Source organism: Crocodylus siamensis, chromosome 1, assembly GCF_052110815.1.
Source record: "Crocodylus siamensis isolate JL-2025a chromosome 1, ASM5211081v1, whole genome shotgun sequence".
Taxonomy (NCBI): domain Eukaryota; kingdom Metazoa; phylum Chordata; order Crocodylia; family Crocodylidae; genus Crocodylus; species Crocodylus siamensis.
The window spans coordinates 209,224,606-209,240,035 of record NC_143395.1 but is presented as its reverse complement, the minus strand read 5'-3'; the positions used below and the strand labels follow the sequence as shown (position 1 = coordinate 209,240,035).

The window sequence follows — 15,430 nt, the reverse complement described above, 5'->3', positions numbered from 1 at the left end:
CTGTTCCCAGGACACTCCCCCTAGCCATATGCCCATACCCAGCTGCGCCCTGCATGGTGCTGATGGCAGCAGGAATGGCACACAGCAAGCTGTCTGAGTCCTTGCTGGTGGCAGAGCCAATGCTGGCAAAGATCTCCCGCATCATTTGGGCATCAGAATGGTTCAGGGGATAGGGCTTCCCACTGGTGCCCAACACTTCACAGTTTCCAGCCCCCACCAGCACCTTCAGGGCCTGCAAGGCAAAAACAGGGAGTTAAGGGAGCAGCAGAGGACACAGAGTCACCCAACACCAGCCTAGCACTGGCAGTCCACCAGGTACCCCCAGGATCTCAGCACTTGCTATCTAGTCCACAGAACCTACCTCCCCTGATAAGTACGGATAAGCCCATCTTCCCAACAATCCCAATAGCTGCCCTCTAGCAGAGGGCCCAGACCTGCCACACTCCCCACTACCCCTACAGCCACCCAGCCCCTCTGCACACACACTCACCGCCAGACCAGCTTGCTGGACCAGTGCCGAGGGGCCATACTCCTGCATACAAGCCAACACAGCACGTATCCCACCCTCCGTGGCAAAGAGCATGCGCCAGTCATACTTGGCCATCAGCACGCACAGCAGGCGCAACGCCAGCACCACCAGCAGCTTCTCCTTCACCTGGTTGGTCAGGAGCTCCACAAGCATCTTCACCAGCTTCTCCCTGCACAGAGCAACAGCTGCTCAGGCTGAGCAACCTGAGACCCTCATGGTGCAGCTGCAGGAACGAGGCCTGCTGCGTAACTCAAAGGCAGCTCCCTCTTAGGAACTGGATCTCCAACCACCCCAACAGGCCATCCTTATTCACAGAATCATAGACATTAAGGGGTGGAAGGGACCTCGAAAGATCAACTCCAACCCCCCTACTCTGGGCGGGAATACTGCTGAGATCAAATGATCCCAACAAGTTGTCTGTCCAGTCTCCTCTTGAAGACTTCCAAGGTTGTAGACTGCATCACTTCCAAGGGAAGTCTATTGGTGGCCCCCCCACCCATCTGGCTAGTCCCAAAAAGACAGTGAGAGACAGCAGTCTGTGCCAGCAATCATCTTCACTGTGAAAAATACAGCCTCTGCATCCAACCCACACTTCTCTGGCTTTGACTTCCAGCCCTTGGTTCTTGCTCTGCTTTCCCCTGCTAGACTAAAAAGATATTTTGCACCTGGTCCTCTCCTTCATCAAATCACCTCTCCCAGTCACCTGGAGATGGCCACACTTTTTATGAAGGAGGCTGAAGGACTAGAAGGGACCAGGAATGAGAAGTGAGAACAATTCAGGGCCTTGGAAACCTACCGTCCAGTGACTGACTGAGGAAGTTTGAACCACAGAGTTATGCAGAGGAAGATGAGGAGGAGGTTTGATCACAGTGTACAGGTACCTACATGAGCAGAACGTTTTGGGTCCTGGAAGGCATTCAATCCAGTAGAAAAAGGCAGACAGAGCCAACACCAGAGGCTGATGTCAACAAAACCCAAATGGAAATCAAACAATCTTAAGAGGAAGGGTAGTTAGCCACCTGACCCACTTCTGCAGGAACAAGGGAATTCTTCCACCCCTTAGAGTCTTCCAATCAATAAAGACATCTGTTTTAAAGACCCACTAAGTGAGAACAAGGCTCCCCTCTCCAAGAGTTGCTAATGAAAGGCTCTATCTTATGCTACAGATGGTCAGGCTAAGTAATAACCATCCCTGAACCTCTTTGATTTCCACCCCAGTTCTTTGCATGAAGTTTTATTTACTTCCACTGTCTCAAGGCAGGGACCATACACATAGCAACACAGCCCTGTTCTATCTGGCCTATTATGGTACTACCCCTTACAGAATGGTCAGCCTGACTTTAATACCTCAGAAGTTCTGAAGCAAAATATAAAGAAGTCCATATGCAAGCATCTGGAGGAGAAAAGGCTGACCATAAACAGTCAGTATGGGGTTATTAAGGATAAACCATGCCAAACCAACGCAACCTACTTCCTTGACAACATAATTAGTTGGGTGGATAAAAGGAATGCACATGGACTTAAGTAAAGCTTTTGCTAAGAGTCTCATATGGCTTTCTTTCAAGTGAACTGGAGAAAGGTAAGCAAGATAAAATTACTACAAAGTTTGGTATATAATAGGTTCAATAGCTGCAAGCAAAGATAATTATAATAAGATCAATACAGGAATGGCAAGAGGCTTCAAGTGAGATTCCACATGGTCTGTCCTGGGTCCAATGCTGTTCAATATGTTTATTAATGATTTGGATGCCAGGACAGAGAGCTTCCTGAGCAAATCTGCAGATGTCACAAAACTAGAAAGAACTCCAAGTACTCTGGACGCTGCATCAACAGGAGTATTAAGTGTAAGGCAAAAGAGAAGGCAGCATCAACTCATTCTGTGCTGCTTAGGCCTCAGAGTACTGTCTGAAGTTCTGGACTCCATATTTTAAGAAGGATGTGCAGAAGTTAGAGAGGGTCCAGAGGTGAACAACAAAATAAAAAAGGGGTTGGAAGGCAAGAGGTATAAATACTAGAGAAGAAGAAAAGGAAATTAAGGTAGGGGGAGCATGATAGCAATTTCAAACATTTGAAATGCTGCTATAAAGAGAGCAAATAACTGTTCACCCTTGTTGCAGAGGGCAAGACAGGAAGCCTAGGGTTTCAAGTGCAGCAAAGTAGATTTAGATATCGCAGGAATAGTCTCCTTACTGCTAGAACAGAAAGACAGTGGAATAGACTGCACAGAGACATCACAGAATCTCTTCAAGTATTGTGTAGCTGGAAAAGCAAAGAGCTGGGATGATTTGGGAATAGCACCTTGTATTCATACAGGCTGTTGGACCAGATGACCCTTAAGGTCTCTTCTAGCCCTGATTCTAGGACAGTGATTCTCAACCAGGGTGCTGCAGTACCCTGGGGTTCCTTGAGATCCTGTCAAGGATGCCACAGGATGCCACCCAATGTTAACACTGTGAGGTGTGCAATCACCAATCACAAGATAAACCCAAAGAGTTCAAATAGAAATCCACAGAGTTAGAAGCATTCTGCCCTGTTGAGGGCTGAGTTCTTTGTAACAGCAGAATGGCTCGCAATTATTCTTCTGTAATCAAGAAATAAGCAAAAGCTAAGAGCTGGCATTTTCTATGGGAGGCCTTGAATCTAATTAGGGATGCCTCAATTCTAAAAAGAACAAGAACCACTATTCTACAGTAGCAGTTAAGCCAAGCATATTCCTGTCAGCTGCCCATTCCCAAGAGACAGGAAAAGCTGGGGATCCTTGCCCTTCCCTTGTGTTATTAGCTACTGGTTGGAAAAAGCTGCATCCATAAACCTGGACGAACAAAGATGAAACAACTGACCTGATGGTGAGTCCACTCTCGATTTTGATGAGCTGCCGCTCTCGACCCAGCTCCTCCTCCAGGGTCTTGATAATGAACCTGAGACCAGCTACCTGCAGCTCGACCTCAGAACTGGATCTTTGGATCATCTCCGAAGCATCTGCAATCTTTTCCAAAGAGTTCTTCTTGCCTGATCCCTTCACACTGCAGAGTACTGGCCAGGACCAACAGGTTCATTAGCATAGCAAAAGCAGAAGAACCCCTCCCTGAGGTCTCACCGAACCCAGGTCAAGCCCCACTCTTCCCTGGAGCACTTTCCCCACAACCCTACCTCCCCCTCTCCCAAGCCCAACCACTTCAAGTTAACCTTGGGTTCCCCAGCCCGAGCCCTGCATTCACTTCTCCAACAAGCCCAGAACTACCTCCATGCAGAGAGAGATGAGCAAGGACCCTCTCTGTCTAAAGACCCCCGTGGCAACTCTGGGCCAGAGCTGCCACTCCCAGCAGGACAGCTGGGCTTCCTGCTGGCACTTACCCTTGGCTTTCTCCTCCAGCAACTCTGGCAAAACCAGCCCTTCTGCTTTGAAAAGTTCATTAAATAGCTGAGAGTCCAGTTTCTCCATGGTGGCTGGGGCAGGGAAAGGCACATCAGCAGCAGGAAGGTCTGTCTTTGGTTTCTTGGACACCACGGCTTCAAGGAAGGCACTCCCATGGCCAGCACTCTCTGAAGGCACTGAATCTACCCCAACACTGTCTTGTTCCACCCATCCTTTGCTGAGGAAGTACTTGATGTAGACATGGGAGCTGTGGAGGTCACTCAGGGTGCTTCCCTGGCACTGCTTGCTTAGGACCTGCAACACTTTCTGGGCCAACTCCACTGGCACTGACAGCTGGGTCAGGGCTTCCTCACTTAGCTCTGACAGCTGGAAATACAGGGGTCTGAGTTAATCTTCATAGCCCCTCTACAGGCCTGACACCTACCCATAACCAAACCTCCCAATTTGCTCCTCAGTGCAATGACTTCATCCAGCCCTGTGACTTGCTCCTCTAGTTCCATCTCATTTCCACATCTCCCCCTCCCTCCCTCCCACATCACCTGCTCTTTTCATGTCCTTTCCCTTCATTAAATTCTGGCACTCTATTAGGGCAGTACAGAATGAGAAAATCCTGGGGAATAGTACCCATGTAGAGCCCAGGCAGGCTAAAAGCCCTCAAAGTTCTGGACAAGGAGAGGGGTGAAAGAGCTACTAGAAGCCATAAAGTTGGCATTGTGGGAGGCTAAAGCAATAACAAATGCAAGCTCATGGTAAGCGCTGAGCAGCCTAAAAGGCTGAGGTAAAGAAGGACTCCTTTCCACACCATTATCAGCAAGGAGTGTCCTGGAAGCCTGCATCAGCTGCACATTTAAGATGGACAGAAAGCAGCAACAATTTTGTTTTAGCAGTTAGAGGAAGCAGCCATGATGGGCAGCAGCAAACCCACGCTGCTGCCTCAAGCTCAGGGTCTGAGAGCGAATGGCAGCAGGGTATTCGCCAGCACAGAGCACCTGGTAGGAGGCTGTCCTCAGACAAAAGCTGATGTGCCAAGGCGTGTTCCCTCCCAGCCCCTTCTACCCCATGGCCAGATTGCACATGTAACCCATAAAAGCACTGCTGACTGCCCCTTGCAGGCGCTCTATGGTGAAGGGATGGTTAGAACTAGTTTCTGCCTGATTTTCCCTACTCTCATTTCTGCCACTCTGTCCTTCACCTCTTGGTGCCACTGGATGAGGTGGATGATCTCCTGCTGCTCATGCAGTTCTAGCTTCTTAACAAAGAAGAGCAGTTCCCACCACTCAGCCCGGGTCAGGGCCTCTGTGTCCTCGCCCTGTTGGTCCATCAGGTATGGCAGGGAGTACAGCCCCCCAAGGGGCTTGCAGTAAAACATCTGGGTAACTGCAGCTAAACACATAAATGCAGTGAGACCTTTTAATGCACCCACAGATGGAAGCTGACCTTGGGGTTTCAGGGCATGGTGGTTACAGACTGTTCTGTACCACAAGGAGATCTGCCTGGGCCATTCAGGCAGCCAAGGAAATTTGGAGTCTTGTTTCTGTGACGTGATGAGGCAGAGTATGAGGGGATGAGGTACTTTCCCACTCCAACAGCGCCTCTATTTCTACTTGCATTTTAAGGAGTAAGGAACCAGTGGAAACTCTCCAAGCAGACAGAGAAAAGAAAGAACCACTGGTGAAAAACCCATAGGTACAGACCCGTCACTCTCTCCCTCATGAGTCTGTTGCCCAGAGGGGCCTCCCTCTGGGGCAGCACAGCCAGAACCAGGGGCACAGCCCAAATCCCCACCTTCAGCTATGGGTTAATAGGGTCCCAACATCAAGCTCCTCCTTAGAGTCTTAAGGAGTCACTGCTGTAGGACAGAGGCAAGGCACTATGACCACAGGAGGCCGGGGTCAAGCATTCTGCTCAGGGTCACTCAGCAGTCTGCAACCAAGCCTGGAACTGAGTCCCAGCCCCTTTTCCCTCTTCACAGCTTGACATTACGTGAGACTATGTGGGGGATGGGCAGGGAGCAGGTAGCAAGGGCCCACAAGCTTCAGTTCAGCAGGGCACATGCCCTGCACAGACACTCACCAGTTTTCAGTTTGAGGTTCTCTGTTAGGCTGGACATCTTGTCCTGGACCTCACGCTCCACTTGCCCAAACGAGCCCACAATCTCCACCATATGCCAGTGTACCCAATATGTACGACCCAAAGCCTGCCAATATACCTGGGGACAGGAAGCCAACATAGCCGGTTACTTAGGGCACCTTCTGGGTACCCTGGCATGCATCCCAGCAAGTCCCCCACACCAGCAAGAACACCTAGTGGTGTCTCTAACAGGAACGACATCCCTTTCCAAACCCACACAAGGACATAGACACAGGAATCTTTCAGGATGACACAGGCAGCCTCACACGGCTGAATAGGCGCCTGCTGCCCACAGAAGTACCTGGACGGGTGGCATGCCGTCGTTGCTCTGGCGGAACTCGCCTTCATCCCCAGCATTGACTTGCTCATAGTCCTCCAGCATGCGCACCCACATGCCCCGTGTCAAGGTCGCCTGCACATACTCTGCGTAGCTACTGCGGCTCGGGAAGGCAGAGCGTGTCTTGAAGGCACTGGCCTCTTTCTGGGGAGGGCCAGGGGCCACCTGGATGGGTGTGCAGGCAGGAGCCTTGGGCTGGAAGATGGAACGGATAACTCGAGGTCGTGCCTCCCGCAAGGAAAGGAGCTCCATCTTCTGGTTGCAGTCCCAGCCCATCACCCGCACCAACTCAGAGATGAGATTAGCCATAGCCATGCTGAACTCAAACTCCCGCTGCACGCGGGTCCTCTCCCCAAAGTGCGTACTGTGGGCAGTGCAGTCCTGACGCTCTGCCCCCAGCTCTGTGCTGCTGTTGACCTTGTCCATGAGAGAGGTGACACACAGGTAACGCTTCACCAGAGAGAACAGCAGCTTCCCTGGGATCTGCAACAGATACCGGCTTCAGACCCATGACCAAGAGAGCTCCAGTCACTCTCAACTACCTTTCCACCCAGTCACACCTCCCCAATATAGGTCAGAGCAAGCAGTTGGTATCCCTCCATACCCTACCCTGCCCTGCCCCTACATTAGGCTCATAAGCCAGCCATCCCCACAAAGCCCCCCTCACCACATACTGCATACTGCCTGCCCTGAACCAACCCATTCTGCCCCTGCCCTTTCCCTGACAGTCCCCACAGCCATCCTACCCACAGGCTCTCCTACCCAAACCACCCCTGCCCCTTCCCTGATAGGCACCCCTTGGCCACCCACCCTGCCCCGTCCCCAACAGCCCCCATTCCACCAGCCAACCCACCCCCACCCCTTCCCCAAACCGCTACTCCCATCACACCCAACTAAAACCAACCCTCCTCTGACAGGCCTTCCTTCTACCTGTCCAGAGCCCTCTCTACCACATCCCCCTTTCCCTCACCACCCATCCTGCCTGCCTTAAGCCATCCATCTACTGTCCTCAAAACTAGGGCTCTGCACCTGCTCCCACCCCCAAATAGGTCTCTAAGCCCCACTGTCCATCATTCCATCTCTTCCCCAGCGAATCCTCCATGCCCTTGTGCCCTTTGCCCCCCTTCCCAAGGGCTGCCTGAATCAGTTGCTACCTGTGGAAGGTGGATGCCCTCAAAGGACATGCAGTGCTCTTCAGAGGACGTAGTCTCTGCAAACAGCTCCAGGAGGGTGTAACGACTGTCAAAGTCCATGTGCTGCTCAATGCCATCCTGCTGGCTCAGGGACAGGAGGACATAGGCCCGACTCCCTGCAAGCACAACAGACACCAACTTAATGCTTCCTCATGGAGGGTCATCCACACCAAGAAGGAGAATCAGACGCAACATACACAACACCACAACCCACGACCACCTACTCCCCTTGTCTTGGGAGTTTTGAAAGCCTGCCACTCCCAAGCCCCTTCCAACAATCACCAAGGCACCAAACATCCTAAGCCTAAAAGAATTCAGAGAAGTCATGGCACATGTTGGATACAATGGTCAGTTTTTTTCCCATATTAAGGGGCCAAATAAGTCTAGAGAGAAGTCTAGGATAGCAAGTTTCTTTACTGCCCCGGAAAGAGACACAACAAAACAAAAGCTACCAAAATTTAGCAGTTAAATGAGAGCAGGTACCTGAAAGCACTTACACTAGAGTTAAAGCTGACCCAGAAAGTAAAATCAAAGTCTTGTTTGAAAGCTTTTCCTTTAGTTAAGAAAGCAGTCTGAGCCACCTTCTCCTCTCCTCCAAAACCATCAGTTCTGCTATTTCATATTAGAAATTTCACAGGCCCTTCTGGCCTGCAGGATGGACTGGAGGACAAGAAGACAAGTGAAGGCTGAAGCTCTTGAGACATGAGAAATGCGATCATTGTTTAACGCACTTTGATAAGATCTCCTCGATATGATTAACATGCTGAGGAAAAATCTCTCTTAAACATTTCAATACTCTGATTTCAATTAGGTTAAAAGCTCACAAATTCAGTCAATCCTCCTGAAAAAATAAAACTTATACTTCTGATATTTGTAAAATCAAATTAAAACCAGTAAGAAAGCACCTTTGTTTTGGATACAGCTCTCTGAAGTTTGTTTTACATTATTAACAAACCAAAAAGATCATTAGAGCAGGTCTTTTAAAAGCCTTTGCAATTCACTTCATAGGTGACGCTGGCTTATCAAAAGTCTGCTGTGACCCGTTTACAACCTTCTGAACAGTCTTCCCTGGAAATGCCACTTTTCATGCCTGGAAATTTCTGAGCACATGTGCAAAGTTTAAAAGCATAAAAGCAACTGTTAGAGCTGCTCACAAGTTAATCACACAGCCAAAAAATAACTCAATATGTTGTGAATGGCTCTATAGACACAGAGGTGAGTAAACTGACATCACACGAGATGTCAGCCCTCTGCTGCATGGCATATGGTAGATCTTGGATTGCTCTTTAATTCAAAAAGTGATCTGGTACTTAAAAAGGTTGGAGATCACTGCTATATACACTACCCATCCTATACTCATGATCAAGGATTCTGGTGTTCTCTGTTTAAAAACTGCAGATTCTTTGATAAAACCCCCAAAATTCTCTGATTTAAAAAACCCAAAATCCATGTTTTTGCACAATTAAAATTAAATGTCACTCTATATATAGGGATTAGTTGAACATAATGTTTTATTGATATATTTATATTTTTAAAGCAATCTGGAAGGCTACCGGTGTGCCTCAGTCATCATAAAAAATAAATTCTAGATACTATATATTTTGGCATTTGATTTTGGGATTTTTTATAATGGAAAATCAGAGCTTCCCCTGCCCTCTTCACTCACCAGGATGCACGTCCAGCTGCAGCTGCCCCCCAACCACTGCCCTGTGGTGCTGAGCAGCCCTGATATGCCAGTGCCCTGCCCCTGCCCATGCTATTGCCCCTCACTTTGAAGTCACAGCCCCCCACTTCCACTCCACAGACCCCTGGCCCACCAATGCCCCTCATTCCTGACCCACAGCCCCCCACGCCAACCCTGCCACTGCCCATCACTCCCAACCCATGACCCCCCACACACCCCCCCCCCCCCCAGCAACAGCACAGAGATGGGCTTTCTGGTAGCATTAAGTGCTGCCTCAGACTCCGCTGCCCCGCAGCTGCCCTGGCACCCAGACTATTCCCCCCTCCCTTCCCCACCTCCACAAACCCTTTGCTCCACACACACATATGCCCCACACAGTCCCCAGGCCCTGGCCCTCCAACCCCTCCCCTCCACTCCAGACTTACCTGTATCCATCTGCTAGAGCTGCTCCCACCACCCTGCCTGGCTGTGTGCCAACCATGTGCGTGCATGTGCACATACACATGTAGTGCCCCCTGCCTTCAATCATTCTTCTCCCAGTCCTCCCACCCCCAAGCAGCCCCTTGCAGGCTGAAACTCTGCCAGCCTATAAGAGGAACTCTTCTGTTTCCTACAGTTTCCTCCTTTAAAAGAGAAAATCTGCATTTTTCCATAGCAAACTCGGATCCCTGTTCATGATACCTAGTACTAACTTTTTGCACAGGCGAACCAACTCCTTCAAAAAAAAGGAGCCAAGCTCTCTCTGGAAGCTTTTGGATCAGGTGTCTCCTCCTCTATAAGTTCTATTCTCCATCTTAAGTAATTTACTGCTATGAGATTTCAGAAATCAGAGCCAACCACATATAGGAACTATACCCCTTTTTTCATCTTCCTTAGCCATAGGCCTCTCAATACACCATCATTATCCAGGGTCATAACAAAAAAATTTACTGCATCCATCAACAAGAGCACTAGGGAAAATAAGTTTAGCTTTACAATTTAGCTGATTGAATTGATTTAGCTAAACTGTAACAATACTGCACTAGGCTGCAACAGCTCCACATAAATGCAATGAGATTTGGTTGGATGAGGCTGACGCTTTCGAGTTTTTCCTTAGATCTAGATTGATCTTTTACTTCCTTCAACCTTTTGGGAAAAAAAAGACTCCAGAAGGAACTGCTGAGGCTTGACTGTGTCTAGCCCAGATACAAAAGCACAGCACACCCTGGACCTGATAAAAATGTCAGCGCTTGTGTTTCCTCTCAGCTCTGTGTTCTTGGGGACCCCTGGCACAGGAGGCAGCCGTCTGACTCACAAAGAGCTCTCCCCTCCCCACCTCTGCCTGAACAAGAACTGATTAGAGGAAGGACTTACAACAGACAAAGAAGATGCAGCCGGAGGCACACCTAAAGCCCTCCAGACAAGGGTGATAAGAGTTAAGCAACTCCCCTGGTCTCATTTGCATCCGAGATGGAACCAGATGACAACTCATTTACATGGGAAACAGAACCGGCATGCACCTTCATTAGCATTCAGGATGGAGAACAGAGATTCCAAGGCAAGGACCGCACTAAATTCTGGGATCAGCGAAGCAGGGGAGCACTGCATGATGGGGAATCCTTGCTCCAATTGCTAATTAACCCACCTCTACACACACCCAGCTCAGCATTTATCAGACCAATTCTAGTAATGACTCCTCTATTGGTATCCAAAACACTGAATCTGCCTGTCTGTATTGTGAGCTCCCTCAAAGTAACGCCATCCATGGCCAGGAGCAACCTGTTCCTAGTATCCAGCATATGAGCCATCGTTTACCCCAAAACCAGGCTTGTCCAACATGCGGCCTGCCAAGCCATTTTATCTGACCTGCGGCAGCACCGCCGCCACTGCCGAGCACGGAGCCACCGCAGTGGAGCCACAGCGGCAAGGTGAGGTGGGCAGGGCTGGCCCCCAGGCCCCAGCTGGCAGTGAGGGGAGTGGAGGGGACCTGCTTACCCCCGTGGGGCCGGGCTCATCTGTGAGTCAGGTCCTGCCACCACTGCCCCAGCTACGCCTGATTAGACAAGCTGGGGACAGCACGTGCAGCTTCTTCTCTGGCTCCGCCCCTTGCCCCCGGCACGTGGCCAGGGGAGCTTCAGCGTGGCCCGCGCCCTGCCCACATGTGTGGTGAACGGAGACATGAGGTAAGTTCCCGCATGTAGCTGAGGACGCCTCGGGGCTGGGCCAGGCCGGGGCTCCAGGGAGCGCAGTTGCTGGAGCCGGGCTGGGCAGAAGGCAGGAGGAGCCTGGCTCAGAGGCGCTTTACATCCAGCCGCCTCCTTGGCAGTTCATGTCCTGCAAATGTAGCCTGCGTGGCTGAGGACAGGGGTCTGGATGCTGCTGGAGCAGCCCATGCAGTGAGGGAGTCCTAGGGGCCCACCCCCACAGCGTGCACCCTGTGCAACACATGCTGGTGTTATCTGGGGCCCACAGCCTCACCAGATCTGAACAGCCCTGGACTAGCTTATCCTTGAGATCTCTTCCATGTCTCTGCAGTATATGCCTACAATTTCTATTTAATTAGCCACAATGACCATGATCAAGTTAGTAAAGGATCTCAAGCTGAAAGTCCTGATTGGAACCAGCCTGCTCAAACGTACTCTGTTAGCATGTGTGTACATGTGTCTAATTGCATTTATTATAGTCCTAATGAACTGAGTTCAAGGCACATGAGGGTGTCAGACTATCAATGCTGAATAGTCTGGCCTGACTCAGAAGTCCTCTGTTAACCTGTGTGCTTGTGTTTGACTGCATTTTACTGTTGCCCTGGTGAACTAAGTTCAAGTTATATGAGGGTGTTACCCAGCCTGACTCAGGCATATCCTGTTGATCTGCATGCATATGTGTATACATGTGTTTGACTGATTCCATGGCTGGAGGAACCCAGCCCCATTGAAACTGAGTCCTGCAAGACAGCTCCATTGGGGGTGAGGACTTGCAGAAGGGAGAGATACAGCTCCATATAGAAACACAAGTAACACAAGCAGCACATTGATAGAATTACAGATACCCCCAGAAACATACCCCTAATAAATGAGCACTCCCCAAAGTGACGAGCAAATCTGGTAACACTTGTATACATAAACTCCTGCCCTTAGTAAGGATTTTCCAGTCAATCAAGAGGTACTTTCCAAGAGTACTATTACCCTTGCCAAACTGAACTCCATATGATCAGAAAATTATATCCTATTACCTCCCAGTACACTTTGGCTGTTTGGAAAACATCATCTACAAAACCTCCTCCATGTTCACCACAAGCACCAACTTTCCAGCAAGCTGACACTACCCAAACATGCCCTGGGGTTCTGTACAGGACTGCTCACCAAGGGGTCTTTACCTGCATCATGGGAAGCCAAGGCTCTCAGCATTTTGCCAGCACTGCGCCGGATTTGCTTCTCCTCATTACAAAGCATCTTCATCAGCAGATCCAGAGCCCCCGTCTCCTTGAAGACACCGGTCAATGAGCCAATGCTGGCGTAGGCACTCAGCACGTGGATGGTGTTGAGGATAGAGGATGCTGGGCCCATAGCCCTAGCCATTTGCCGGCCAGCCCGCTGCACCAGACTCCTGACATCTTCCTTCATTTCCAACAGCGAGGCCTCATCCAGTGTGACACCCGAAGGAAACGTGCTGGGTGCCTTCTCCTCCTTCACTCGCTGCCCCTCAGGCTTCCTCTTGCCCAGCAGCGTCGGGCAATTGGCATAGACCTCCTCTGCTGACATCCACATCAGGATGTTCTCCGCTTTGCTCTCTGTGGAAGAAGCATTGGCGTTGCTCCCCGTGCCCTCCTCCAAGCTGAGGATGCTCCAGCGAATCAGGTACTCCGTGTGGCCATCATGGCCCTGGCGCTGACGGATCAGTTCCTCCGGGTAGGCCTGCAGCTTGGCCCCCAGGTTCACCAGCAGGTTTCCATTGCGCCTCTCACTCACCATGACGGGGAGTGTGGCTGCAGAGAAAAGGGGAGAACCAAGTTACAATCCCTGGAGTCAGCTCCTCTGAGAATACCCCAACCTGGTGCCCCAGGGAAAAGGCTTCTCAGATGAAGATTCTCCAAACCCTGAACACCCAGCTGACAGAAAAAAATCTGGAGAAGGACCGCTCCAGCAACCAAGACTCACACAATTCTGCAACCCAGGCAAAGTCTTTGTAAGGAAAGTCCCAGTCAGAAGTTCCTGGAGTCCCAGCACCAATGGAACAAGGGCCTCTTTCTTTCTTTGTTTAAATATATATCTCTATATACATATATATACGTGTGTGTGTGTGTGTGTGTACACACACACACACACACACACACACATCATTTAGCAAAAGCTTTTCTTCGTGCCTGGTAACCCTGATCTCAGGAGGCAGATAGCAAAGCTCCCTGGGACAGTGAGCAGGGAAGATGGAAAAGGTTTATAAGTTCATCACATGGGTGGCAGCACAATCATACAGGCAGAGCACTGAATTTGGACTCAGGAAACCCAAGCTGAGGTTCAGTCCTCCTGCTGTGTGGTCTCGGGCAAAGCACTAGCTAGGTTATCCTCCAAGTGTACCACTACCCTTCTTTGGACAGCCTGATCTTTCCCTCACTCCAAAAAATCTTTTTCTTGCAGCTGGTGCTGCCACCTAGAATAGTTCATCTGCACTGATCTGTTTCTATGATGTCTGATGTCACACACTGCTTGACAAAACCAAAGCCATATACTCTGTGCCAAGACTCCAGGTTCTGCAACAGCCTCCAAAAAAATGAAAATGTCCTTTATAGAATTAAATGTAGAAGTGGGTAGAGTCTAAGGAATACCATGCCAAATGGAGACCCCCATCTATGGCTTCTTAACTCAAGTTAAGTTTTACCCTTAATGCGAGGAATTAACTCATAGTTACAACAAAAGGTTCAGCATGCCCCCCCGCCTGACACTTTTACAGCATTTACTCTTGAAACACAGAATAAACTTTACATCAGCTTTACATCAGGAAGGATCAAGTTACCTCAAACTCAACAGTTTAATTGGTTGTAGGACCTCAGTGGAAAGAGTCTGACTGGCCCAGTAGTTCTCAACATACAACTGCTCTACAGAAAACCAGCAGCAATTCTTTTCTTGTTAAGAACTAAGGAAGACCACAGCAGATCAAAATGTTTTTAACTCTATGCATTCCTATCTGCAATCTCTGGGTTTATGTTGTGAATCCTATTTGCACACCTAACTTTACTTGGTACCTTGCACTCTTGAAAAGCTCTCATGGCAGAAGAGAGTGTCACAGGACCCTGGCTGAGAATCACCAGGCTAAACACAAGTGTGCAGACTGCTTGTGCATAGGTACCCTGACACAGCCATCACAGCTCTCTGAAAGCTCTGGGCTGCATGGTCAGGACACCAGTGGCACTCTGCACAGTTAGGGAGAGTGGGAGCAAGAACACAGCACGAACCCTTAGAATGGAGAGACACAAAACTTGGAAACCAAGCCTTCTGCTGCCCTAGTCTTCACACAGCATCCAGCCAACATAGGCCACCCGAACAGTCAATTGCAAATTAAAAGCTAGTCTGTTATCTCCAATATTGGTCTGGATTTGTGCAGTCACAGGCATACCTCGTTTTATTGTGCTTCGCTTTATTGCGCTTCACAGATATTGCGTTTTTTACAAATTGAAGGTTTGTGGCAACCCTGCGTCGAGCAAGTCTATCGGCGCCATTTTTCCAACAGCATTTGCTCACTTCGCATTTTTTAGCAATAAAGTATTTTTTAATTAAGGTATATACATTGTTTTTTTAGACATAATGCTATTGCACACTCAACAGACTACAGTATAGTGTAAACATAACTTTTATATGCACTGGGAAACCAAAAAATTCGTGTGACTCACTTTATTGCGGTGGTCTGGAACCGAACCCGCAATATCTCCGAGGTATGCCTGTATTTTGATATGTAGCGTCAAACTTAAACTATGAGACTGCCAAGAAGCATTCCTTGGAGAATATTTGTTTACAATGTTACAGGGGCATACGTTGTAGCTGTGTTGGTCTAAGGACGTAGGCAGACAAAGTTCTTTGGGTAAATCTGATATCTTTTATTAGACCAACTCAAATAGTTGGAAAACTTCTTCTTTGGTGTGAAGTGCACACACCAACTGTAGATGCTTCCTCAGCCTGATGAAGGGTGTTTCTACCCGAAAGCGTGCAAA

General features: G+C 49.3%; 1 protein-coding gene across 1 annotated transcript; it reads right to left on the bottom strand.

The window, feature by feature from the left end:
• Positions 1-4: 4 nt before the first annotated feature.
• LOC149873981 (cullin-9-like) lies at positions 5-13,407 on the bottom strand (the record flags this gene model as incomplete). The annotated part of the gene is made up of 10 exons (XM_090040134.1): positions 13,386-13,407; positions 12,605-13,213; positions 7,527-7,681; positions 6,337-6,855; positions 5,979-6,114; positions 5,098-5,288; positions 3,884-4,271; positions 3,370-3,562; positions 491-698; positions 5-232 (listed from the first exon to the last, which is right to left on the bottom strand). Coding segments are annotated over exons 2-10 (2,613 nt in total), but the record flags the coding sequence as incomplete, so codon positions are not given.
• Between the last annotated feature and the right edge of the window lie 2,023 nt (positions 13,408-15,430).